This window comes from Panthera pardus, unplaced genomic scaffold (assembly GCF_024362965.1).
Source record: "Panthera pardus isolate Hobbes unplaced genomic scaffold, ASM2436296v1 HiC_scaffold_25, whole genome shotgun sequence".
NCBI lineage: Eukaryota > Metazoa > Chordata > Mammalia > Carnivora > Felidae > Panthera > Panthera pardus.
This window is the reverse complement of record NW_026526821.1, coordinates 4,912,974-4,937,937: the sequence shown is the minus strand read 5'-3', so window position 1 is coordinate 4,937,937 and position 24,964 is coordinate 4,912,974. Positions and strand designations below refer to the sequence as shown.

Below are 24,964 nucleotides of genomic sequence, written 5' to 3'. Positions count from 1 at the left end.
GTGCTTTAAGGCTTGGGCAACTATTTTAGTAGAATCGGTTTCTGTTTAAATTCTTTTGTATTTTATTTTATGCTTCTACAAACACTTTTCTGAGGAGGGGTCCTTAGGCCTCACCAGCCCCACTGGAGAAGTCACGAGCCTCCCTGCGCCTTGCTGGCCAGGCTCTGCGTTCCCTGCCGAGAGTCCATTCTGCAAATGAAACTCAGATTCTTTCTGCCCGTGTGCTCAGCAGGCAAGAAAGGGCGACCGGGATCTGCCCCAAATGGGGGCGGTTTGTTTGTGGCCGCTTCATTTAAAAATGTACGTTAAGCACCTCGAGTGAAATTCACGCTGGAGTTGGGGCGGGGGAGGCGGGTCTCACAGGGCAGGTCCCTTGGTACTGCCATCTCCTGCCCAGAGTGGGGGGGTGGGGGGGTGTCCACGGGCCATCTGGGAGCAGAACCCCAGGCCCCACCCCGGACCCACAGAACCTGACGTTCTGCATTCAGACCTGAGGTTCTGCATTCTCAGAAGGTGCCCAGACGATGCCGTCTCAAGTCGGCGTCGTGAGAACAGTCAGCCTCAGAACGGCTGCTGCCCCTGACTTGGGTATGAACATCTCTGGCTCTAGGCCAACAGGGAGGTCCACGCCGAGCTTTAGAGCGCTGCCCTCCACAGGCTGTGTGGCTGTCCAGCAGAGCCCTGGAGAAGGGCTGACCTCTCCCTGGTTCCTTCACTAGCATTTAGTGGCCCCGACGGTTCGCCAGACCCTGGGCCACGTGTGGCGACACTGGAGAGTGGGACCCCACCCTTGCGGAACGTCTACTTCTAGAGGAGAAGGAGGCGGGTAACAAGTAAACCATGTAGCCCAGGGCAAGCTGAGCGCTGGAAAGTGTGCAGAGTGGGGATTGGAGGGCACATCTGATCTGAGAACTGAGAGAGGCCTGCCCAAGCCCACATGGCCAGCAGGGCAGAAGGGGACCCTCTGGGGCCCGCAAGAAGGATGTCAGGAGGGTCCGACACAGACAGGCTGAAAAGCGGATCTTTTGGAAGAAGCCAGCCCCGTAAAGACCCGAGTAAAGGTGTCTCAGGCAGAGGGAGCAGCATGTGCAGATGTCCTGAGGCACGCAGGCCAGAGTGGGGGTGCGGAGAGGGTCCTAGGCAGGGACCGGACCATAGAGGCCCTGCTGGGTTGGGGCTCAGTGCCCGCCCTTCCAGGGCCCCGGACTCACCAGGGCGCTCTGAAGCGGGCGCTGGTAGCCCGTGGGCCGGTAGTGCCTCCTTTCCACTGGGTCGGTGTGGACGTCCCCCAGGTATAGCTCGTCCACCAGCCGGGGCCCGGCCCGGGGCTGCAGCTGCACGCGGCGCTGCGTGCGGACCAGGCTGAGCTCGTGCATGGTGAAGCCCAGCGCCTCCGTGCAGTCCCGCTTGGCCCGGGCGCTCAGCAGCTCGTACAGCGCCCCGGGCAGCCAGGCCCGGGCCGGGGGCAGCCGCTGGGCACAGTCCTGGCCCGCCCAGGTCTGGTTGAGGCTCCTGGTGACGTCGAGCAGCGCACGGCGGCTGTGGAAGACGATGCCCACCTTGTGTAGGTGGTAGTCGGCCTCGGTGGCACCCCGGGTGACCCAGGAGGCCCGGCGCAGGCGGACCTTGCCCTTGATGAGCAAGGAGTGGGCGGGCTCCCGGCAGAAGGGGTCCCTGTAGTAGAACTGGTAGCCTCGGAAGAGACGGTTGGGGTAGAAGGTGTAGGAGCGGGTGAGGAACTCGGGCCCCGGGCGCACCTCGCAGCTGTCGGACAGAGACGGGGTCGGACAGAGCCGTGAGAACCAGCGCGTTGAGCCGAGCGCCTCCCTCTGGGCTGGGCTCCTGCAGCCTCAGTTTCCCTGCGTGGTCTCAGCCCCACCCTGCAGCCCAGCGGCCCCGCCACGTCGTGCCCTGCGGCCTCCTTCAGCGGACACCCTCCCTTGCGGCACGGGTCCCGGTGGGTCCTGTGGATCCCCACTGGCCCAAGAAGTGTGCCGGCCTTGCAGCCAGAGGACCCGGGCTCCAATCTCGTTTCCGTCCCTCAGTGGCTGCGGGGAATGCCCCGCTGCTTCCTCTGTGACGTGGAGGCATCAGACTCACCGTCAGGGCCTCCGGGAAGCCTGAAGCACGGTGACAGTGCCTGGGGGGTGCTTGGGAAACAGAGGTTCCCTTGCAGCATTTGGGGAGCCCTGTGCTGTGAGCTGCAGGAGGCCGTGGCCTGTCCGTCCTTCCCCCACTGGGTCCCCGGCACCTGGCCCGGAGCCTGGCACCCCACGGCCCCTCCCTGGGGCCTCACTCAGTGAATCGTGACCGATGGGCACTTACATTCGGTCTCCCCTTCGCTAGGTTGAGTCCCCTGACCGAGTGTAATCCGTGTCTGTGGCACGTTTGTCGGTCTAAACCAGGGGTCACCAAACTTTTTCTGGGAAGGGTCAGATAATAAATATTTGTGGGGTTTTTTTTGTGTGTGTGTGTGTGTGGGGGGGGGGTGGCCAGGCGGTCTCTAGAGCAAAAGCAGCCAGAGACCATAAGGAAACGGGGTCGGGGAGGAGGCATGATCGTGTGCCGGTAAAACTTTGTTCACCAAGAACAGGGGGTGGCCGTCCCCCAGGGCTCTTCTGCTGGTGGTGAAAACTAGCACGGGGTGGCCTTGAGCACAGAGGGCACCCAAATGGCTCCTAGACCCACCGCCGCACCCTGGATTCGCGGTTCAGACTTTGCTGCGGAGGGTTCAGATGGGGCGGACGTTGGATGAGTTCCGGGGGGAACGAAAGAGCAGGCAGGTACCCCCTTCGCATGGCTCACACCATCTATACTCTTATTTTTGCAAGAGTTTTCAGACCAAGGCTGATGGCGCAAAGGAAACATGTTCTTACCCAGCACGCAAACAGTTCCCTTTTCCTTTCTTTCAGTCTTTCTGATTACGTGAAGGAGAAAGTCCCTGTTGGAGCTAACGTGTCTTTAACGCCAACCTCCCTTTTCTCCCAGAGAGAACAGACTCTGAGGCAGGCGACGAATCCAGTGAGAATTTAATTATGTTGTCTTGTTTTCATTGACTTTCTTTTTACAGTTGCCTCCTATTTATGGCAGGTGGCTGTGCTCTCCCTATCCACAGTGAGATTACGCTTCCGTTAAAAATAATTATAGTGCGTGGTAAATGTGTGCAGTTTACTGTATACCAATTATACCTCAATAAAGCTGTAAAAAGAAATGAATATATTTAGGTAAACAAAAGCAAGCTGGTTTAAAGAAAAATGGTAAGGAGATGCCAGTACAGGAGGTAGTTAAAAACAGAGAGGGGTGACTCATCCACCTGAGGGTGGGCCACAGCCCTGTCCTCACCTGCATCCCAGACGGGGCCGGAGGTGGGAGATTTGCCTAATGGGGTGCAGCAGGCCACAGCGGATACCTCAGTGGTTCCCGGACTCTGGATTGTTCCCTGCACTGCCCCCAGGAAGCAGCAAAGCCTGTCTAGAGGGCACGAAGAGGAACTTTCTAGGAAGAAAGTTCTAGAACTTTCTGGAAGAAAGTTCTAGAACTTTCTAGAAGAACTGTCCGGGAATGCCGTTGTCTCAGGGCAGAAGCAGCCTGCAACCAGTTCTGATGTTCCCCACACCCCAGTTCTATCTCAGAGTGACCCGGGCCGGTGGCGCCTGGACCTCACCTGGGTCTTGGAGTCGGGGCCGGGGCAGAGCCTGGGAGTGCATCCAAAGTGGCTTTACGGAGCTCATGTCCCCTCCCTCCGCCCAGAGTGCTAACAGATGTTTGGCCGTCGGGTTTCTCCCTGACCCCACGAGGTGCATGGGGGACGTGGAGTGTCCAGTCCCTGACCCCGGAGCAGGACTGGCCCAAAAAGGGATGGCGGGGGAGGCAGGGATGTATTAGGTGGGGAGGAAGCCACTGCCTTCTCCCTCACCCAGGAGGGAGGACTGCAGGGTTCACGCCCCACTGATGAGGGCGGAGCACAAAGCCGGTTGCCCCAGAGCAGCAGACAGGGCCTCTGAAACGCCAGGCGAGACGGTCAAGGTAGAGAATTCAACAGACCCGCGGGACGCCTGGGCCCTCTCTCGCCTGCTGCTTCCTGCCTCAGGACTCTCAGCTGAATCTTACCACCTCTGAGAAGCCTTCCCTGACCACTCTCAAGAGAGCCCTCCCAGATCCCTGGCTATCACATCCTTGGTCTCGTCTCCTTCGTTACGGAGCTTAGTGCCGTCTCAAGTTTACGTCCCTGATTTCTGTGTTAGCCGCGTTCAGGCTTGTTCCCGCCGTGGCTCCCCCAGACCTCGCGCGTAGGTGGCACTCAGTGAGGACTGCCTACCAGGCGCTCACGTGGGTTTCATTCACGCTGGGACGGGATGCCCAGCACGGCCCTGCCTACCAGGTTTGCTCTGTGGAGGGGGCGGGCAAAGCCACGCGTTTGACAGCTGGTGAGCCTCTCGGACCACTGGACGAGCCGTGCCGCGTGGGTGCTGAGGCTCAGGGAGGGTGAGGTCTCCCTGCCGGGGGCCTGCGATCAGGGAAAAATCTCAGGGTCTTACCCAGTGGAGACCCAGGGCCCATCGAGGCGTGGGGGCAGCAGTGCCGTGACGGGTGCTCTGTTGGGCAGGGGCCGTTGGCAGCGAGGCTCCCAGTGTAGGTGGCTGTCCCCTCCCGTCCCAGTCGCCTCTGCCGTGTGGGCTGCAAAGCAGACGGACATGGGTTAGTGGTCCCGACTCCCTGCAGAGACTCTGCCCGCCCTGCCCGCCTCCCCGACCCATCCTGGGCCACAGCAGAGAGCCAGGCACAGTCTGGCTTTGGCCTCTCCCCAGGGTGCCCAGCTCCCCCTCAGCCGCACCCAAATCAGGGTGCCTAGAATCGGCCTCTGGACCCATCGTCTCCTGCATCTCAGACGTGACCGCCACAGAGTACTAGCCTCCTGGAGGGGGATTACCCCAGGTCCCAGCGCTGGAAAGTCTCTGAGAGTTGCTGCGACACACCAGACTCCCAGGAGCCCAGATCTTCCAAAGACGGGCGCCGCCCGGTCCACCGAAGAGCCCAGGTTCTCCTTGACCTCTGCCCCACGGAGCAGGCCAGAACGGCCACCTGCCTGTCGAGGCCACTCGCACAACGGGCCCTCCTTGGTTGGTGGGGCCCGTGTGTCGTCCGTCTGGGCGTCACGGGCCCCCCCGCCGGCACCTGGCACATAGCGGGCGTGTGCAGGCCTGTGGCGCGTGCCCGGGCTGATGCGTCCGGCTGACGGCGGGGCCGGGGAAGAATCGGAGGCCCAGGCAGGACGGCCGTGAGCCGCGGGGGCCTCAGATCCTCCCGAGGGACCCCCACATGTGCTCATCTTATGGAGACAAGCCAGGCTTGGCCACGGGGCTGTTCAAAATCCCTCCTGCTTGCTGTCCTGAGGCGAGCGCCCCGGGGCCTTCGGCTGCTGAAGGGCAGCGGTTTCTCCGGAAACCGTCATCTCCACTCAGAGGGCCGGGCTTGACACAACGCAGATGGCGGGATGTGTGGGAAGCTGGGCGGTGAGCAGCGTCCAACTATTACGGCAACGGGCCGTGTCCAGGGGCGGCCGGCCTCGACCCGCTGGCCGGCTCCCGCGGCAGGGCTTTCCAACGGCACTTCCTCCCACCCAGCCTGGGGCCCACGCGATGGGGGGCCAGCGGGGGACCCGGGCCCTGACGGCCCAGGGGCCCCAGGAAGGCTCGATGGTGGAGTGGAAAAGCAGACGAAAGGTACATCCCGCCCCCTTCTCCTCTGCACACCACACCTTCCTGGCACCCCCCCCAGGGCAGGCCTGGGGAGGCCTGGGGGTCCCACACCAGCCCCTTCGCAGCCATCCGATGGGGCGCGTGACCCCCAAACTCTCTGCGCCTCCGCAGCGTCTCAGGAAAATGAGGCAGAGCAGAGTCCTCCCTTCCTGGAGGCCCCGGGGTCTCATTTGGAGACCCTTGGGATCCCCCGAGATCAGCTGAGAAAGCAGAGGTGACGCCCTGGTGACCACAGTCATGGCAGCCACAGTTTCTGTGAACCGAGTGTCACCCCCCGAGGGTTTTATTCGCTGCCTGACTTTCGTGACGGCCCTCGGAGGCGGGCGTCAGCATCAGCCTCCTCTTATGGGCAGAGAGACAGGCTGGGTGAGCTGGGCTTGGCTTGCACAGGGGCACGTGCTGCCCAAATGTGACAAAACCCATGTGGTCAGACTCTGGCTGGCTGGTTTCACTATTGGCCGTCTTGCATCACAGGCAAGGAGAAAGGGGCTGTTTTCAAGACTCGGTGGGATGAATTTGCTGGATGGATGGATGGATGGATGGATGGATGGATGGATGGGTGGATGAAAATGCTGATGCCCCACTGCGTCCTTGCTATATTCCCAGTGTGTCCTATAGCTGATTTATGGGTTTTAACCCACTAAATAGGAGGAATGAAAACAACCACCCTACCAACTGGGGCTGACATGGCCCCCCATGGACACATGGGGCTGCTGGAGGGCTCTCAGGCCATACCAAGGGGAGTCTTGAAGAAGAGGCTCGTGGGGAGTTCCGTATTAACTGGGGCACATCTCGTTTCTCGCGGGGCGTGGGTGGGCGGGCACTGGAATTGGGCCACGTTGCCAGCGTGACCCTATCAGGAATCCTGAGCCAGGGTTCACATCCGAGTCAGCACCTCCAACCTCCTCCTGCTCCCACGAGCGGCCTCATCGGGGGACACCGGGGCCCCTGGATTCAGTCCTGCGGTTAATGCAAACATCAGCAGCGTGAGCAAACCCTGTCTGACAGTGCTGATTTGGAGACTGCGTGGAAGCAGAGGGAAGAAAAGAACCGAAGGGGTCGGTGTTACCTGCCTGGCCGGAAAATCGAGCTTATGTCTCAGAGCAAAACAGCGGACGGGCCCTGAAGGTTATGTTGGCATTGTCTCCACCAAGCTCTGTTTCTGGAGGAAATGTTTTCTGTTCAAAAGAAAACAAGCCTTTCCGCCCTGTACTCTCTGAAGGTACCGAGAAGAGATGGCCCTTGATGTTAAATTCTGTCCCCAGTCCTCAGAGGGCACATTCCCGCTGAGCGTGTTTTAGTCTGTCCTGTTTTCCTAGGAGAAATTAGGATCTAGGGAAGCCATGAAGTCCCAACTGTGTTCGGAGCAGACACACGCAAAACACGACACACAAACCGGAGACCTTCGTGGCGAACGCACCAGAGTGGCGCATAAAACGTCGCCTCTTGGCCGTTTGCAAAGCTTCAATTTAAAGGTCGCAAACATGAAATCAACCAGTCACCGATGAATATATGGAGGGCTTTCTGTTGCAGCTTTTGAGGTAGCTTTTTGTTTTTTTTCTCCCCCGACCTCGTCTGCCCCCCCCCCCCAAAAAGTCTTAGCTTAAGGAACAGCTGAACGCAGATGGTGCCGTGGGTCGGTTGCACAACTTTTCGCGGGGACCTGATAGACCGAGTTCAATGCATGGGCCAAATTGATTTTTATCAACCATGGGTTTTTAATTAACAGTGGTGTCCACTTACCGCCATCCATTATTTACTGTTTACCCACTAATTAAAAATTATGCTGCCTTCGCACTCGTAAGAGCAGGGACATTTGAAATTAGATAGCATCGTTCAAATTACCTGCAGAATTACATCCAGAGCGCCCGATTGCTCAGACCAAGCTACCGGGGTTTAAAATATGATCTGCTCCGAGCTGATGTGCTGTCGTGAGTCAGAATGCCAGGAACAGCCTACAGAGGCCAACACCGTACAGAGCCTGCCGGGGGCCTTAAGGGGGGCAGGAGGCTCGCTAAGCCTCTTCTGAACACACGTCTGCAGACCAGCTGCTCTGTCTACATTATGGTGGTGAGTCCTTCCAGCAGTCCCAGGGGAAGCAGCCTGTCAGTGTGCTGTACCCGCCGGTGACATCTACAGACCCAGTGGTATAATCCACACGACGACCCGTGATTCTGCCGATGCCCCCGTGTTGCAGATGAGGAAACAGGTTCGGAGATGGTGTCACTTACCCCAGGCAGATGCTTCCTTCCCAATTAAAAAAAAATAAATAGATTTTGGCGAAATACACCTAACATAAAACTCATCACTTTATTATTTTTTTTAAGTTTATTTATTTTAAGAGAGAGTGAGTGGGGGAGAGGAGCAGACAGAGAGGGAGAGAGAGAATCCCAAGCAGTCTCCCCACTGTCGGCTCCATGCCCAACCACACACAGGGGCATGAACCACAGGGTTCAAACTCACACACCGTGAGATCGTGACCTGAGCCGAAACCAAGAGGCAGACACTTAACTGACTGAGCCACCCAAACGTCCCTAAAACTCACCATTTTAGCCATTTCAATTTTTTTTTAACGTTTATTTATCTTTGAAGGAGAGAGAGCGAGTGGCGGAGGGGCAGAGAGAGAGGGAGACACGGAATCCGAAGCGGGCTCCAGGCCCCGAGCTGTCAGCACAGAGCCCGACGTGGGGCTCGAACTCACAGACCGTGAGATCATGACCTGAGCCGAAGTCGGACGCTCAACCGACTGAGCCACCCAGGCGCCCCTGAAGCTCATCATTTTAGCCGTTTCAAAGTGTACAAGTAAAATCCAGTGGCATTTAGGTCAGTCACCATGCTGTGCAACCATTGCTGCTGTCTAGTTCCAGAATGTTCTTATCACCCCAAAAGGAGGCCCTGTACACGTCAGTGAGGACTCTTCATTCCCTCCTCTCAAACCCTGGCAACCACTAATCTGCTTTCTGTCTCCACGGATTTGCCTATTTTGGGTATTTCATAGAAATGCTGTTAACAATCTGTGCCCTTTTCTCATCCGGTCTTCAGAGGACGTGGTTATATCCTCATTGTGCGGATGAAAATGAAGGCTTAGAGAACTTTCACACCCAGCTCCCCCGTCCGTGTTTTCTTTAAAGAGCACGATAAGAGTGGGCCTGAATGAAAAGGGGTTTGTAGCCAGACAAGTATCAGGTCTTCAGAGATCCTTCTTTTGGGGGCAAAAAGCAACAGAAAAGCAGTCTTTCTTCCTGTCCTAATTGGCTTGTTCTGAGGTTCTGGGAGGTGAGTCAGCTGATTCTGGGTGCGGCTGTGAACATTTCTTACCCTCATGGTTGTGCGCAGATTTTAGAGGGTGTTAAAAAGCAGCCACGGGGCGCCTGGGTGGCTCAGTCGGTTAAGCGTCCGACTTCGGCTCAGGTCGTGATCTCACGGTCCATGAGTTCGAGCCCCGCGTCGGGCTCTGTGCTGACAGCTCAGCGCCCGGAGCCTGTTTCAGATTCTGTGTCTCCCTCTTTCTCTGACCCTCCCCTGTTCATGCTCTCTCTCTGTCTCAAAAACAAATAAATGTTAAAATAATAATAATAATAATAATTAAAAAAAAAAAAAGCAGCCACAGTTACCGTAGCAAACCCATGCTGTGCGGTCCGCATTGTCGAGGACAAGACCGAATTTTACAAGGGGGTTGGTCTGTGCTTGATTTTACAATATTAAGAAATGCTCAAAGTAAATAACATTTAATAAGTAAATGCATAAATGACTCACAGACAGCCCGAGGGAGGTGCACAAAACGAAGGGGGACAGGCGTGAGGTTAACTCATCACTGCACCTCAGAAATGCAAAAGGACAGTGGCTGTGTGTCCTCGAGCTGCTCTGACAAGGGACCACAAACGGGGAGACCTACCCAACACAACTTTATTCTGTCAGACCCTCAGACCACAAGTCTGCAGTCAAGGTGTGGGCAGGGCTATGCTCTGTCCGGAGGCTGGAGGGGAGGATCCTTCGGGCATCTTCTGGCCTCAGGTGGCTCCAGCCGTCCCTTGGCTTGTAGACACATCGCTTCAGTTTTCACCTCCATCTACACGTGGGCTTCTCTCCTGTCTTTCCAGTGTCATCCTACAGATGCCACCGTATTTCTCTTTTGGGCGTTCCTAGCAAAGAGGAGGGATGCAACTTTCCTGCCTCGGGGCTGTTGTACATGCTGTTCCTTAGCCAGAGCACTGTTCCGTGTGCTTTGTGCTGGGTTCTCCCTCTGCAGTGAGGTCTGAGAGCACATGGCAATCCCCGGCAGGCTGATATCAAACACCCTCTTCTCCTCTTTTCCATTCCCCCTTTGTTTTGTGTGGTACTCGCTGCGCCTGGCAACTATTTACCTGCTTTCTGTTTTTTATTTACTTTTATTTGTTGACTTTTCAATTTGAAATAATTTCAGCCTCACAAAAATGTTGCAAAAGCAGTAGAAAGTGCTAGCATACCCTTCCCCTAGTTCCCCAAATGTTAATATCACGCACAGACATAGTTCTTGATCAAAACCAGGACGTTAATATTGATAACAATGTCAGTAACTAATCTACAAACCCTATGCACACTTCACTGACTGTCCCATCAGTGTCTCCTTTTTGGTCCAGGATCCGGTTCAGGATCACCCATCACATTTATTTTTCACGCCTCTCGTGTCCTTTCATCAGAGACACTTCTTTGGTCTTTGTCTTTCACGACCTTGCTGATTCTGAAGAGCGCTGGCCAGTATTTCATAACGTGTTTCTCAGTTGAGGGTTGTCTGAAGTTTCTTCATGATTAAATTCAGCCTATGTAGTTTTGGCCGGAATGCCATAGAGGTGATGTTGTGTGACTGCCAGCGCAACACCCCAGGAGACACCTGGTGTCACGTCAATTTGTCCCAATACCGGTGATGCTCACTCTGATTATTTGCTTAAGGAGCTGACCGCCAGGTTTCTTCACTGTTAAATTACTACTTTTCTCTTTGTAGTTAATAATTATTGTATGGGCATATACTTAGAGATAATGTAAATATCTTGTTTTTCATTACACTTTAACCTCCACTAATTTCAGCATCCATTGATGACCACTGATGATTCTTGCCTACAGCAATTATTACTGTAGTGTTTTCCAAATGGATATTCTCTAGTTCCACCAAAGCTTCTGAGTTTATTGATTGGAATCGTGCTGTATGGAAGCACTGTCTGTTCTCCCATTTACCTCTTTATTCAATTGTTGTTTGTATTAATATGAACCCGGATATATTGATTTTGTAGGTTACAATCCATTGCTATCATTATTCATGTTGTTGCTGAATTGTCCCTGATTTGGTCATTGGGAGATCCTTCAACTTAGCTCTTGCGTAACTTTCTATATGCCCTGGTCATTTTTGTGAGCACTTCCTCATTTTCTGGCACCGGAAGATCTTCCAGGCTCATTTTGTACTTTCCTTGCCCTTGCCCTGGAATCAACCATTTTTTCAAGGAGTCCTGGTTCTTTTTTTTTTTTTTTTTTTTTTTTTTTTTTTGATGGATGGTGTTTAGAAACCAAGATCTGGACTCTGGGTGTGCTCACTGTTGCTGGGGTGTCACACAAGTTTCCTCAATTTTCTTTTCTTTTCCTTCTTTCTTTCTTTCTTTCTTTCTTTCTATTCTTTCCTTCCTTCCCTCCTTCCTTCCTTCCTCCTCTTTTTCTTTATTTCTTTTTCTTTTCTTTTTCCTTCCTTCCTTCCTTCTCTTTTTCTTTATTTCTTTTTCCTTTCTCCTTCCTTCCTTCCTTCCTTCCCCTTCCTTCCTTTCTTTCTTTCTTTCTTTTTCTTTCTTTTCTTTCTTCTTTCCTTCCTTCTCTCCTTCCCTTTTTCTTTATTCCTTTTTTTCCTTCCTTCCTTCCTTCCTTCCTTCCTTCCTTCCTTCCCCTTCCTCCCTCTCTTTCTTCTCCTCATTTTTCTTTATTTTTCTTTCCTTCTTTCCCTTTCTTTCTTTCTTTCTCTTTCTTCTTTCCTTCCTTCCCTCCTTCATTCCTTCTCTTTTTCTTTGTTTCTTTTTTCTCCTTCCTTCCTTCCTTCTTTCCTTCCCCTTCCTCCCTCTCTTTCTTTCTTCTCATTTTTCTTTCCTTCTTTCCCTTTCCTCTTTCTCTTTCTTTCTTTCTTTGTTTCTTTCTTTTGTCTTTCCACCTTCCTTCCCTTCTCTCCTTTCTTCCTTCCTATCTCTTACTGTCTGGTTTGTCCACTACATGAGAACAGGTCTTTATCTCTCTTGCTTACTGCTGATTCTTCAACACCTAGGGCAATGCCTGATGGATACTCAATTCATATTTGTTGTCAAGACTTGAAAGGACTTAGAACAATGCCTGCCCATAGTAAATGCTCAATAAATGCTAGCTATAATTGCTCCTTTAGTTGAATGAATGAATGACTTGTGCACCATAACACTGATGCACATGAGCTCCCTGTTGACACTTCTCCCACACTTTGGGGTTTTCCCTCCTAAAAATCAGCTGGTGATTTCCATTACATGTGTGGCTGTTATGATCAGGCTTGAACTGGAAGCAGAGAAAGAGAAGGATTATGGTTGTTGGGATCCCTAACAATGTGGCTAAAGGTGCAAGGGTGGTGGATAAGGGAGTTCCCAGTAGGCTGGGGGTCTTGGGTGATCCAAACAAGTAGAGAAGAAAGAGAATTAGGTGGAGAGACATTTAAGTGTGAGCATCAAATCCTGCTGAGAGCTTCGAGGACAGGCTGGATCCAGCATCAAAACCTGAGGCCAGGTGCTTTGCTTTAAATCCTTTGATGTTGTTGTTATTATGTGTGTGTGTGTGTGTGTTTCAATGTTTATGTTTTGAGAGAGTAGGTGAGAGAAAGAGAGAGAGAGGGAGGGCCAGAGAGAGAGGAAGAGAGAGAGAATCCCAAGCAGGCTCTGCACTTGTCACCATGCAGCCTGACACAGGGCTTGAACCCACGATTGTGAGATCAGGACCTGATCCAAGATCAAGAGTTGGGCACTTAACCCACTGAGCCACCCAGGTGCCCCAAAGCCTTTGTTGAATCTTGGAACCTACCCCAGCCAAACCAGGACCCCGATGCGGTTGTATACCCCCAGGAAAGGCTCTACCTGGCTCCGTGGCACTACTCAGTAGAAAGAGAATACGAGCCACGAATGTTAGCCATGCATGTGATTTTACATTGTCTAGTAGCCACATTGAAAAGGCTAAAAAGTAACAGCTAAATTAATGTTAATGATATTTTATTCAGCCCCGAATATTGTGTCTTAACATGTAATAAGTATGAAAACTATTAATGAGATAGATGCTTTTTTTCCATAGAAGTCTTGGAAATCAGCTGTGTATTGACACTCATAAAACAACTCAGTTTAGAACTAGCTGCATTTCGGGGGCTCAGGGGCCACATGTGGCTGGTGGCTGCCATATGGGTGGCCTCGCTCTGGCTCAAGAGTGGAGTGTGTTTTACCTTTGCTTGTACTGGATGCTTTCAAGCTGGTTTCTGAAGACCACTAACGTTTTTTTCTGGGAGAAAAGGGGAGGCCCCGTGAGTGGAGCTTTAGCTCCCCCCCCCTCCCCTGCCGCTTTAGCCCACATAACCCCTGGTTTATATATTGGGATGCTAATTAAGATCTGCTTTGGATAAAAGTGTTCTCTTGCTGAAAAAAAAAAAAAAAAAGAAAAGAAAAGAAAAAAGAAAATCGGAAACCCTCTGGTTTATTTCAAAATCCTCAGCTTGAGGTAATTCACCTGGAATGTTTGGACTTGGAAGCTTATGCACATTTTCAGTAAAAATCCCCGCCCCCCAAAATAAGCCCTCCTGATTAGAGGTGGCCGCTTTTTCCAAACGGACATGTGCTGGTGTGCAATGGTACCCAGCGGCTGCTTCGCCAACAAGCTTCAGAAACCGGCTGTTGCAATGACAGCCATCACTGTGCTGCTACAGGAAAAGACGTGCTTTCCAATGAAGTCATCGCACAAAAGGCACGCAGACTTTCCATTCAAACTCCCCCGAGAAGGTTACGGATTGTCATGCTGGGACGGTACCAGCAAATCGCAGAAATATGAAGACAAACGCTGAATGCTAAGGAGTCAAAACTTCCCCTCTGGTGTGGACGGCGGGGTCTTCGGATCCCTCATATGTCCCTCATTTGGCCATAATTGAAACTCATCCTCCCTCCAATCTGAGGCCTTTGTGTTCAAGGCCGAGTGTTGGGGATGGGGAGTTGGGGCGGGGGGAGTGGAGATGGGCTTTGTGCTCTTGGGAAACTCAGAAACGGCGTGCCCTAGAAAAAGGACAGGCCGCTGCCCACTCCCTGCAGCGCCCGGGACTTTGAAGCGTGCCCTCCTGTGCTTGCTGAGCTCAGGGATTTGAAAGTCACCCTGAGGAATCCTGGAGGGACTGGGGGACTGGAGAAGCAGGTTCCGAGCTGGCGGGAAGGAAGAGGGCATCAGAGTCAGATGTCAGTGTGTTGAAGGGCTAGTGGAGGGCACACATGGGTCTGTTACTGTTCACTCCGTTCCCCACGAAAAGTCCTGGGGGCGGCCTGGACCATGGTGTCGGTGGAAAAGGTGGGTCTCACTTGGTGCCACCTGGAGGGGGCGATTGTTTTACGTTTGTGTTTCCGAAATTGAAAACATTTTGTAACGGGGAGCGGCTGGTCTCGCAGACGTTTCCCCGCCCCCCACCCCCCACCCCACAGCTTGTGTCTAGCATTTCCTGCTGAGGGAAAAGGAAATGTACAGCTCCGGGGATGGGGAAGGAATGGGGGGTTTGGGAAATGAGTCTGGCCCACCAGGCCCGGCTGGTCAGCCAGTGTTTTTTGTTTGTTTGTTTAGGAATGTTCCAGTACAAAAAACGGTTCCCATCAAAACTCTCCCTCGGCCCCATGATCATGCTAATTACTCCTCGTTCTGGCTGGGGCTTCCCCCCAGATGAAAACTGGAAAATTCCAGCCAAAGCCCAGCTGTTTCCAAGTAGTCAAGGCATTAGGGTGATTGATGGAAGTTTTTGCCTTTTCACCCAGATGTTCTGGTGTCTTAGACACAAGGCCTCGTCAGCTCGACTCCAGTGCCCGTGTTCCCAGATCTGCATGTTGGTCCTTAGATGTTCCTAAATTATACCAAGTCCAGCGGGACATCCTGGTGCCTGCTGTAGGGGTACAGTTACCAGTCAGCATTTGCTCAACAGAACGTGTGTCCCATCGGACCGAATCTTTGTTCGTCCTCTCGGCGGAAGCCTGAAGCTTTCATCGTTCCACACAACAGGAGTTGGGTAAGATGATCACAAGGTTTTGACACATTCAATGAGAAGGAAGACGTGTGTGCAATCGCAGGGAAGACTCTGGAAGAAAGCAAAGCAAAAGGCATCTTCGAGCGGCACCTTGAGGAGCTTAACTCTTCACGGGGCCTTGGGAGATGGTTCTCCACCAGCTCTTGCGTGGAGGGGCCAAGAACGTTCTCGTCCCACAGAAACATTTAGGTCTTAAAGAGAGAAGGATGGAGGCCAATGGTTTCCGTTGAGTGTCTTTGGGTTTGAGAACTGCCGGGAGGCGTGGGGGGTCACGGGGAGCAACCCGTCGTTGGGGGAAGTGTACCACTTGCTGGGCTGTTCTTGGGAGTCTCCACAAGGGGGCCCTCTTGAGCTTTGGTTGGGGTGGTTGGGCGCCCCGGGTGAAACCCGGCACCACCTCCAGTGTCCGGCCTCCAGCCTGGGGCCACCAAGGCTCCCTGGTCCACCTGGACTTCCGTAAAGAGGGAGCCCATGGAAGGCCAGCTCTGGGCCCCAAGTTTTCTCCCACAGGGCATCATTTCTACTCCCACAGAGAACGTATTTGGAGACCAAAGGGCACAAGTAATGGGGTCACCCAGCCTTGCCTTCTTTCAGAGAAGTTTGCAGCACGGAACAAAAACTCCAACTGGAACCACAAGAAAGGGCATCTAGGAGGCTTCATAAACAACAAAACAAAACATCCTGGCTCCTTGAGTCTTTCCCTAAAGACACATATTGGGGGGGCGGGAGGGGGGGGGGGCTTTGGGTCAGCTACGACAGGAAGCACGGAGATTTTAAATGCAGGAAAATTATTGTAATTTAACAAATCAATTTTTCTTACATTGCGTTGAGATTAAGTTCGTGGTCTCTTCCATACATCGAAAATAACGAATTTCCCCAGAGTGCAGTTTTGTGGGAAAACCTCCATCATGTTTCGAAAAACCCATTTTGTTAGGAGTTACCAGATTTTATTTTAAGAGAAATGGTAATATTTAATTATGGCATTATTTTACCGTCCAGAAAATTAATGTGCTTTCAGACTTTCAGGAGTAAGGCCCTGCTGTAAGTCCGAACCCTATTTTTAAATTACCATACAAATAGAATCCCAAAGACGCAAATATTGGCTTAAGTGTTGCAGACGAGGTCCAGGAAAATGCGTTGGCTTCCTAAATGTTAAATAAACAGGCTTGTAATTCTTGCCTTCCCCTGCGACCCCGGGCGGGGGGCAGTCGCACGCTGGGGAGGCACCCAGGCTCACAGAGGGGACACAGCAGTGCAGATTGGATAGACACAGAGGATTCATCATCTATGTCCCTGGTACCATCCCGGGAATGAGCCCACATTTCTGTAAAGCTCCAGAGTCTGCAAAGCCCACGTTCACGTCTCTGCCCGGTCGCGCTAAAGCCTTTGCGATGGGAACTTGATCACCCCATCTTACAGACGGGGAAACAGAGGCTCAGGAAAGGAGCGTCTGAGAGTGTCAGGCTTCGGTCACATAAGTCGGTGGGTGGAAAGGCCCAATCTCCAAACCAGGTCTGTTCCCTGTAAATTCCAGTCTCCTTCCACCTACACACAGCCCCTAGTGTTTGCTCGACATTTATCGAGCACCTACTGTGTGCCTGGCACCAGGTGGAAAGATGCTTCTACAAGGGCTCAGGGTACCGCTCCAGGGCAACAGAACCTTGGAGATGTTCTGTGCGATGCTGACCCAGTTTGCCGAAGGGAAGAACAAGGAGGGGCCGCCAGGAGGGGCCTTGCCGCCTACGTGCTCCTTGAGAGGAGCTGCTTGACAGGTGGACGAGAGCCATCACGGGCACTCGGGCAGAGGCTGTGAAGGTGGCAGGGAGGTGTGAAACAGCAGACAGTGTGGAGGAGACGTAATTAGTCCCTGTGACGGGCGGGCACAGGGCGAGGGTTGTCATGGGACAGGGAGGGGGGCAGGAGGCACCAGCAGCTACGCAGGAGGCCCTGTTCGTCCCTTCAGGGGTCTGGAGTGTTCTTCAAACAGACGGAGCCATGCGGGGGCTGAGAGCGGGTGGGCGTTTTGAAAGGCAGGGCTGTGCCTACGTGGGTGACACTGGCCGTGATTCCAGGGGAACATGATGGACAGCTCACGTCTGACTGGTTACATGTCTGTTTTGATTTGGTTCAATAACTGATACATCACGCCTGGGATTTCGTTGGTATGAGGCTAAAGCATACAGGGATAGGTTGGGTTTTTTTTTAAACTAAGTGAAAATGAGTTACTTTAGAGAGAGAGAGAGAGAGAGAGAGAGCAATCCAATTATAGGACAGTAGTGATCAGATATGGCCGAATTGCCATGGTGGCCATTGGGGACCAACGCTCTAAGGCCTCCTGATTTCTGTGAAGGATGATCTAGTGATGGGTGTTGGGTGGGGGTGGGGAAGGAAGGGCTTGAACCTGTGAGAGACCCCCTCAAATCCCAGCCACGGAGGTGAGGTGGGGGCAGGCGTGTTGAAGGGCAAAGCCAGCCCGGCACCGTTGAGATGTGGGGTGAGGGCGGGAGCAGAGGTGGCTTGGCTGTGTGGGTTCTCATCCCGGAGACCGGTTTGGGGGGGTGTTGGGTACCACTCCATCGCCCAGATGGAGAACTGGGGAGTTTTGTCTCTGGGGTTTGTTGTTTGAGGAGCTTCTGGGGCATCCGGGAGGAGGCAGCCGTGAAGGGCTCACTGGGGCCACCCATCCGGGGACGATGCACACGTGGGGGTGAGGGCAGAGGCCGGAAGTCGGGCAGAGGCAGAATCCCAAGAAGAGCAGCCCCAAGGGACGGGCCAGGGAGGGCCGAGGAGGGCCACTCGGAGGGGATCAGAAGTGCTGGGAGCCTGTTGTTTACAAGTAGGGTTGCAGATAAAACAGAAGGTGCACACTGAAATTTGATTTCCAGAAAAATCCGTTGGTATCAGTGTATCTCCAATACCGCATGGATGAGCGTAGGCGTTTGGAGAAGAGAGACGAAACCAGAGGGGTAGGGAGATTGTGTTTTATGCCTTAATTATTATTTTTATATAAGATCTTTTATGCCATACACAGGGCAAGCAAAAAATGAACCAGAAGATACAGAAAAACATGAAGGTGATATAAAAGCTTAGCCACGATTGCCTCACCCACAGTGAATTGCCGTTAACCTGCTGGTACACATTACCCTGCAGATTCTAGAGTCTGGGATGCAGAGAGAGACAGCACAGGGGCTCTGGTGCCCTTTGAACTTGCATCTGCAACAATGCTTGGCTCTCGGTAGGCACACAGTGCATTTCTGTCGAATGAATGGATAAATCTTTCTCGACTTTTTTTTTCTTTTATACACACATACACGCGTTTATTCCGTTATTGTTTACAAAAGTGGGATCATTTTATGCATTTTACTTGAAATGTGTGTTTTTGTCTTGATCATAGATTTTGGAGACCTGTGGGGGAAGGTTGGCTTTTTAGGACCGGTGGGGGGGCGGCGGGGGGACTAAGGATTATTCAGTCTTCAAGGGAGGAACCAGGGGAAATGATAAAGTAGCACCAGCAGGAGAAATAGTAACCGTGGGGAGCAGGTTCCCTAATCAAGGAGAGTCCGATAAAAACAGGCTAACCTCTTCAAACAAAGGCAATACAGGGCTTGCAGTGGAATTTTCAAAATGTATGAAAAAGGTGTAAAATGGAAAGCGAAAGTTGCTTTCTACCCTGAAGCCCTGCTTGCTTTCTCCCACGTGCATCATTTTAAGTTACTCGTGTGTCCTCCCAGTCAATGGTTTCATGCCGATCTCTGCATATAAATGCATATGGTTTTTATTTGGCTGTTAAATTTTTTTTTTATGGACGCGATCTTTCTATACACTTTGTTCTGCATTTTGCTTTCTACACTTAAACTATCAGGGATAGCCTTCGACCTTAGATGTGTCTCTTTGTGGCAACCAAAAACAGTATTCCGTATAGAGATGAATCTTCATTTACCGAACCAGTCCTCGCAGATGGTCATTCAGACCGTGGTCAGTTTCTCTGGCTGGTTTTGTTTGTTGCTGTTACTACGTTCGGCAATATGTTGGACATCCTGGTAACATCTTAACGTATTTTGGTGGACATTTTGTACGTATCCTTTGGAAAAATCCCTAACAAAGAGATTTAACATTTTGTTGTGCATTTAACATTTTGATAGATTTGACCAAATTGTCCTCCAAAAATGCTGTTTCAGTTTAGCCTCCCCCAGATGGTATACGAGAGTATTTGTGTCCTTTTACCTTTTAATTTTTTTTAATGTCTATTGATTTTTGACAGAGAGAGAGAGACAGAGAGAGAGACAGAGCATGAGCGGTGGAGGGGCAGAGAGGGAGACACAGAATCAGAAGCAGGCTCCAGGCTCTGAGCTGTCAGCACAGAGCCCGACGCGGGGCTCGAACTCACAGTGTGTCCTTTTACCTTTTGACCACACTGGATATTATCACATTTTTCACTTTCTGCTATCTAACATATGAACAGTGGAAGAGAAATTACAAGCTAATGAGAGTTTGTGGCTAAGCACACATTTCTGTGCCTATAAGTAAGCAAGGGACACAAGTTAATAAGCAGACACTCCACTACCTTGGATTCATACGCTTCTGTTTATTTTCACTGATCCCACCCTGGGTCGGACCACCACCATTTCTCACCTAAAAGACTGACAGTTGCCTCTCACTGTTTCCCCAGCATCCACTCTGTCCCCCCGCCCCCGCCCCCGCCCCCGTAATCCTTTCTCCATGAAACAGTAACTGTGATCTTTAACAGATGAAAATCAGCATCCTGTTTCTACAGGGTTGCTCTCTGAATATTCAGAGGACACCTTCACTATGCACAACTAGATTTGATGTAAAGTATAATTTTGCAGACAGTAGGGCAGCCTCTGAGTTCCCTGGCCCCAAGAATGAGCTGAAGTGGGAGCCGTGGAGACCCTCCTGGGGGCAAATGTCATTGTCAGCACTGTTAGTGGTCAAGAACCAGGTTGCTGGGAGAAACAAATATGAATGTTCTCTTGAGAAAAGCATGATCATTTTTCTCCCCCAAGATTTTCCATGGATTAAGACCAAACAAATATGAGTTCTCAGCTAAAGATCACCAAATACACAAGTAAACTATGGGAGTAAGAGTTAGCAGAAACAAAATCTTACATCCCAAGAGCATCAGATATTGGAATTACTATCACAGAAAAAAGAAAAGCATATATGAAATGTTTAATAAAGTTTGGAATTAAAAAAACAATGAACATTTAGCAAATAATCATCTCAGTAAAATACATCACCTAAACTTAAATTTGGAAACTAATGAAGTTGATGCCCTTGTTATTACACTGTATAAAAATAGTTTCAAAACTGCTGTTGGAAGAAAACATACTTTTGCTTCAGTTCTGATGTTAGGCTGTTTACATTTTAACTTCTAATGTGCCTTGTCATTGAGACTGTACTTGATCACAAAAACCAAGTGCTTATTACAGGTGCATCTGTATCAGCAATTAAAGAATAAATAAGTAAAGGTGATACTGTAGGAGAAGCTGAAGCTCGTATAACCTGCACCGGAAATCTGTTCATTAGCTTGCTTCCCAAAGAGCAGAAGAACTCAGTCTGAATATGATCTATTACTGATGGATTTCAGCCACAAATACACCAAGTACTATTTTCTCACACGGCAATATGCTAGGTAGTGCTGGAGATACCAAGTTATGGCAGAGTTCCTGCGCTTAGGGTCTTTATCAAAATAAATAATCTTTACTAAGCAAAAAGAAAGAAAAAAGAATAACAAACATGAGCCTATAAGAAACGACCAAGCAGATTTGGAAAAAGAATCAAATACAACAATAAGAAATAAAAAAAAATTATTAATATGAAAACTTAGTGTCTGGACCAAGGAGCAGGTTAGACACAGTTGAAAAGGGCATTAGTGAACTGGAAAATAGATGTAAAGAAATTACCCAAAATTTGGGAAAGGAAGAGAGGGGGCTGAAAACTAAGAGAGAGGGGTTGGAAGGCATAGCAGTTAATATTGAGAAAGTCCAATATCTCCTAGAAGGAGAGAAAAGGAAGGGTAGTGGAGAAGCAACAGATGAAGAAACAATGACTGATAATTTTATGGAGGCAATGAAAGACCCCCAAACACTGGTGCCAGGAAGAACAGTGAGCACCAGACAAGATTAATAAAAATAAATTAACCCTTGGACCTGCAGAACACTAAAGGTAAAGAGAGAGAGAGAGAGACAGAGACAGAGAAAGGAGCCATTGGCTTAGAATTGTGTACCCGGCCAAATAATCTTTCAAGAACAAGGATTAAGCAAAGGCATTTTCAGGTAATCACTACTGAGTGGGGCACCGAGAGGACGACTATACTAATGACTTTTTATACAAGGGAATCGAAGAAGGAATGTTTGGCTTTTAAGACGATTTCATGAGCCAAGAATTTGAGAGTGTTGTACATCGAAACAACAACAACAGCAACAACAACAACAACTGAAGTAATAATCTCTGATTTTGTGGGGTCAAAACAAAAAAAGACATGACTAAAATATTGGAAAATAGGAATATGTGATTTTGGAGAGGAATGTTTAGGTTCGTGTTCCGAATTCTTTGTGTTCTCAGGAAAAGGGTGAAGCTATAAGCAAAGGGTGAAGATATAAACGTGTTCTAATTTCAGAGGTAGTCACGAAAGTTATAAAAGTATTGTATAAACTTCCAAATCAGAGGAAAGGAAAAAAACTAATGGGAACAAACACAACCCAACTGATCTTTTGAATATATCGGTGTCACGTACATGATACACAAATATAGATCATACATACATATATATACACACATACATATACATGAATATATATGACAAGAAAGGAGGAAGAAAGCATAAAAGCATAATTTGTAGAAAATAAGCAGGTGATAGAAACAAATGTGATTTACTTGCCACTTAGAAGACAGTATCGAAGTGGATTTTCAGGACTCCCGCTATATGTTATTTACATACTCAAAGCGTACGAATACAAAAAGGTCGAAAGTAAAGTGATCGAAAGCCACTCATTTACTAATACTAAGTGAAAGGAGACTGATGTCAGATAAAGTAGGATACACCATAAAAAGCATTATCAAGGATAGAGGTCACTCCATAAATGGTCCAATTTGCCAGAAAGATATCATAAAATAGCATCAAAATATACAAAGCAAAAATTGCTGTTGACATAGGGAGCTATTGACAAACCCATCACCCTGATGAAAGATTATAACAAAATGTTTTCAATAATTTATAGGTCAAGCAAAGTTAGTAATGACACAGAAGATTTAAAAACACAATGAACAAGTCGAATTCATTTTATATGTGTGTTGTATAAGCACAAAACCGTGCTCAGCCATGAAAGAATGTACTTTCTTTCCAAGCACACATACAATACTTACAAAAACTGACCCTGTGCTAAGTCATAGATTACGTCTCAACAAATTCAGAGAATTGGTATTGTACAGGCCACATTACTGATCACAATGCAACTAAATTAAAAGTCATAAATAAAAACATTTTAAGAGATTCTATGTGTTTGGAAGTTAAAAACACTTCTAAAACACTAACACTCAGGCATTAATGAAGAAATCAAAATAAATAAAAAACAGAACTTACAGCTGAGTAAAAGTTGAAAATAGTACATATCAAAACTTGTAGAATGCACAGAAAGCAAGACTTTGAGGTAAGCTTATACACTTATAAACATATTTAAAAGAAGAAGGATGGGGTGCCTGGGTGGCTCAGTCGGTTAGGCATCCGACTTCAGCTCAGGTCACGATCTCGTGGTTCGTGAGTTCGAGCCCCGCGTCGGGCTCTGGGCTGATGGCTCAGAGCCTGGAGCCTGCTTCCGATTCCGTGTCTCCCTCTCTCTCTGCCCCTCCCCCATTCATGCTCTGTCTCTCTCTGTCTCAAAAATAAATAAACTTAAAAAAAAAATTAAAAAAAAAAAAGAAGAAGAAGGCTGAAAATTAAAGATACTTATCCAACTTAAAAAGTTAGAGCAAGATGCCTGGGTGACTCAGTTGGTTGGGCATCGAACTCTTGGTTTTGGCTCGGGTCATGATCTCGAGGTTCGTGAGTTCAAGCCCCACATTGGGCTCCGTGCTAAAAGTGTGGAGCCTGCTTGAGATTCTCTCTCTCCCCCTCTCTCTCTCTCTCTGCCCCTCCCCTGCTCTCTCTCTCTCTCTCTGTCTCTCAAAAATAAATAAATAAACTTAAAAATAATTTTTTTAAAAGTTAGAACAAGAAAAAGAGTAAGCCCAAATAAGGGCAAAGGAAGGAGGTAATAAGGGAAAAAAACAAACAAACAGATATTAAGGAAAAAACACAGAATAAACAAGGCCCAAATTGATTCTCTGAAATCCTTAATAAATGAGATAAATCTCTGTTAAAACTAAAGAAAAGAACTGTGGGTGGGTGGGCGAGAAGAGAAAAAAATCAGGAATGAGAGGGGGCAGAACTACGGATCGAGCAGAGGTATTTTTTTTTAAAGAAGCTTATGATTCGATATATGTAACTGCTGCCTAAGTAGTTTCATAGCTGAGAAACTGAGCAGTAATTTGAAAACTCCCACCCCGCCAATAAACAGAAAACAAAACAGAACACAAAACGAAAAAGAAGCACACAAACACAAAAACCCCAGGCCAGAGTGTTTTTACAGGAGTTCCACTAAACTTTAAAGAAACCGTTCATTCCAATTTTACATAAACTCTTGCAAAAAGTAGAAAATGAGGGAGCATCTCTCTCCTCCTACGTGAGGCCTTTTTACCAAGGGCAGGGCCTGAAGTTCCTCCAATTTGGGAGATCTCCCTGACAGCAACCCGTGCGGACGTATGCAAAAGTGAAATAAAAGTAAATCTTGATTTAGAAGGAGAAAAATATCACAAGAAATGACAAATGTGAGGCCGTTGAAAGATGTCAGAAACACAACACGCGGGAGAACAGCACACCCTCCTTATCGGTCAGCTGCTCAACCCTTCTGCAGCCACTTTGCCAACGTTTTTGGGGTTGAGGACTCTTCGATCACCTCTTCATATGACAAGGATTTTGTACTTCCGTTTTCTTTGGCGAGAGTAGAAAGGCCATTCAGGCTTTCTTCTGCCCTCGTTGACTAAAAATATCTTTCTTTGGTTATTGATCATTTAGAACCCTTTTTTTTTTTTTTTTTTGGTTCACAAGCTCACTGTTCTATGTCCTACATTTCGTAGGGTGTTATCAATGTTTGGGAAATCTCTACCAAATTTCCTTCCCATATGAGCCAAATGATGCGAAGTAACTTTCCGTTCGGTAGCTCTGACCCCCTATGTTTCACGCCTTGTCTCTCCACCACCCGCATGAGTTAGGTGACTGGTGCCCGAGGACAAATCCAAATGCACCTTCCTTCATGACCGTAGCCCCTACTACCCACCCAGGGGCAAGAATACTCCTGAAGCCAGCCCCACACCAGCTCGGATGGCAATAACTTAACAATACAGGGACGTGGCTGCAAAGCATGTGAATATATCCCACGAAGTAAAAGGATTCCCAACTCAACCTCTCCTTAAACTGGATCCCCCAAATGCCTGTGCTCACCCCAACACTTTACAGCAAGAGGCAGAGATGGAAGGGAGTCAGGGTGGAAAGAGCGAGCAGGGAGCAGGAAGAGACTCTCTCCTAACTGGATAATGTTAAATGGCTTCCATTTTCAATGTCTGTGAAAGCTGATCTCCATTTGAACACGTTGCTAGGGTTCCGCCCCCCACCTCCAGGTGTTGGAAGGGACCCTCACAAGAGAAAGACCGGGAAGCCTTTTGAAGACAGTGTGAGGAAGGGAAATTAAGGACAGGGTGAGAAAGGAAAGTTATAGGGCAATCTCTTTATGGACAAGGTTGCAAAAGTCCCAAATAAAATATTAGCAAATGGAATGCAGTGGCATATAAAAGGATCATGCATCGTGTC

At 49.6% G+C, this 24,964-nt stretch overlaps 1 protein-coding gene across 1 annotated transcript in view; it reads right to left on the bottom strand.

The window, feature by feature from the left end:
• The window catches only part of APCDD1L (APC down-regulated 1 like), a 55,966-nt gene that overhangs the window by 4,739 nt on the left and 26,263 nt on the right, over positions 1-24,964 (bottom strand). The window contains exons 2-3 of the mRNA XM_053890103.1: positions 4,539-4,677; positions 1,212-1,764 (exon numbers count right to left, since the gene is read on the bottom strand). Of these exons, the coding sequence (XP_053746078.1) occupies positions 1,212-1,764; positions 4,539-4,677 (692 nt within the window). The remainder of the gene's footprint in view (positions 1-1,211; positions 1,765-4,538; positions 4,678-24,964) is intronic.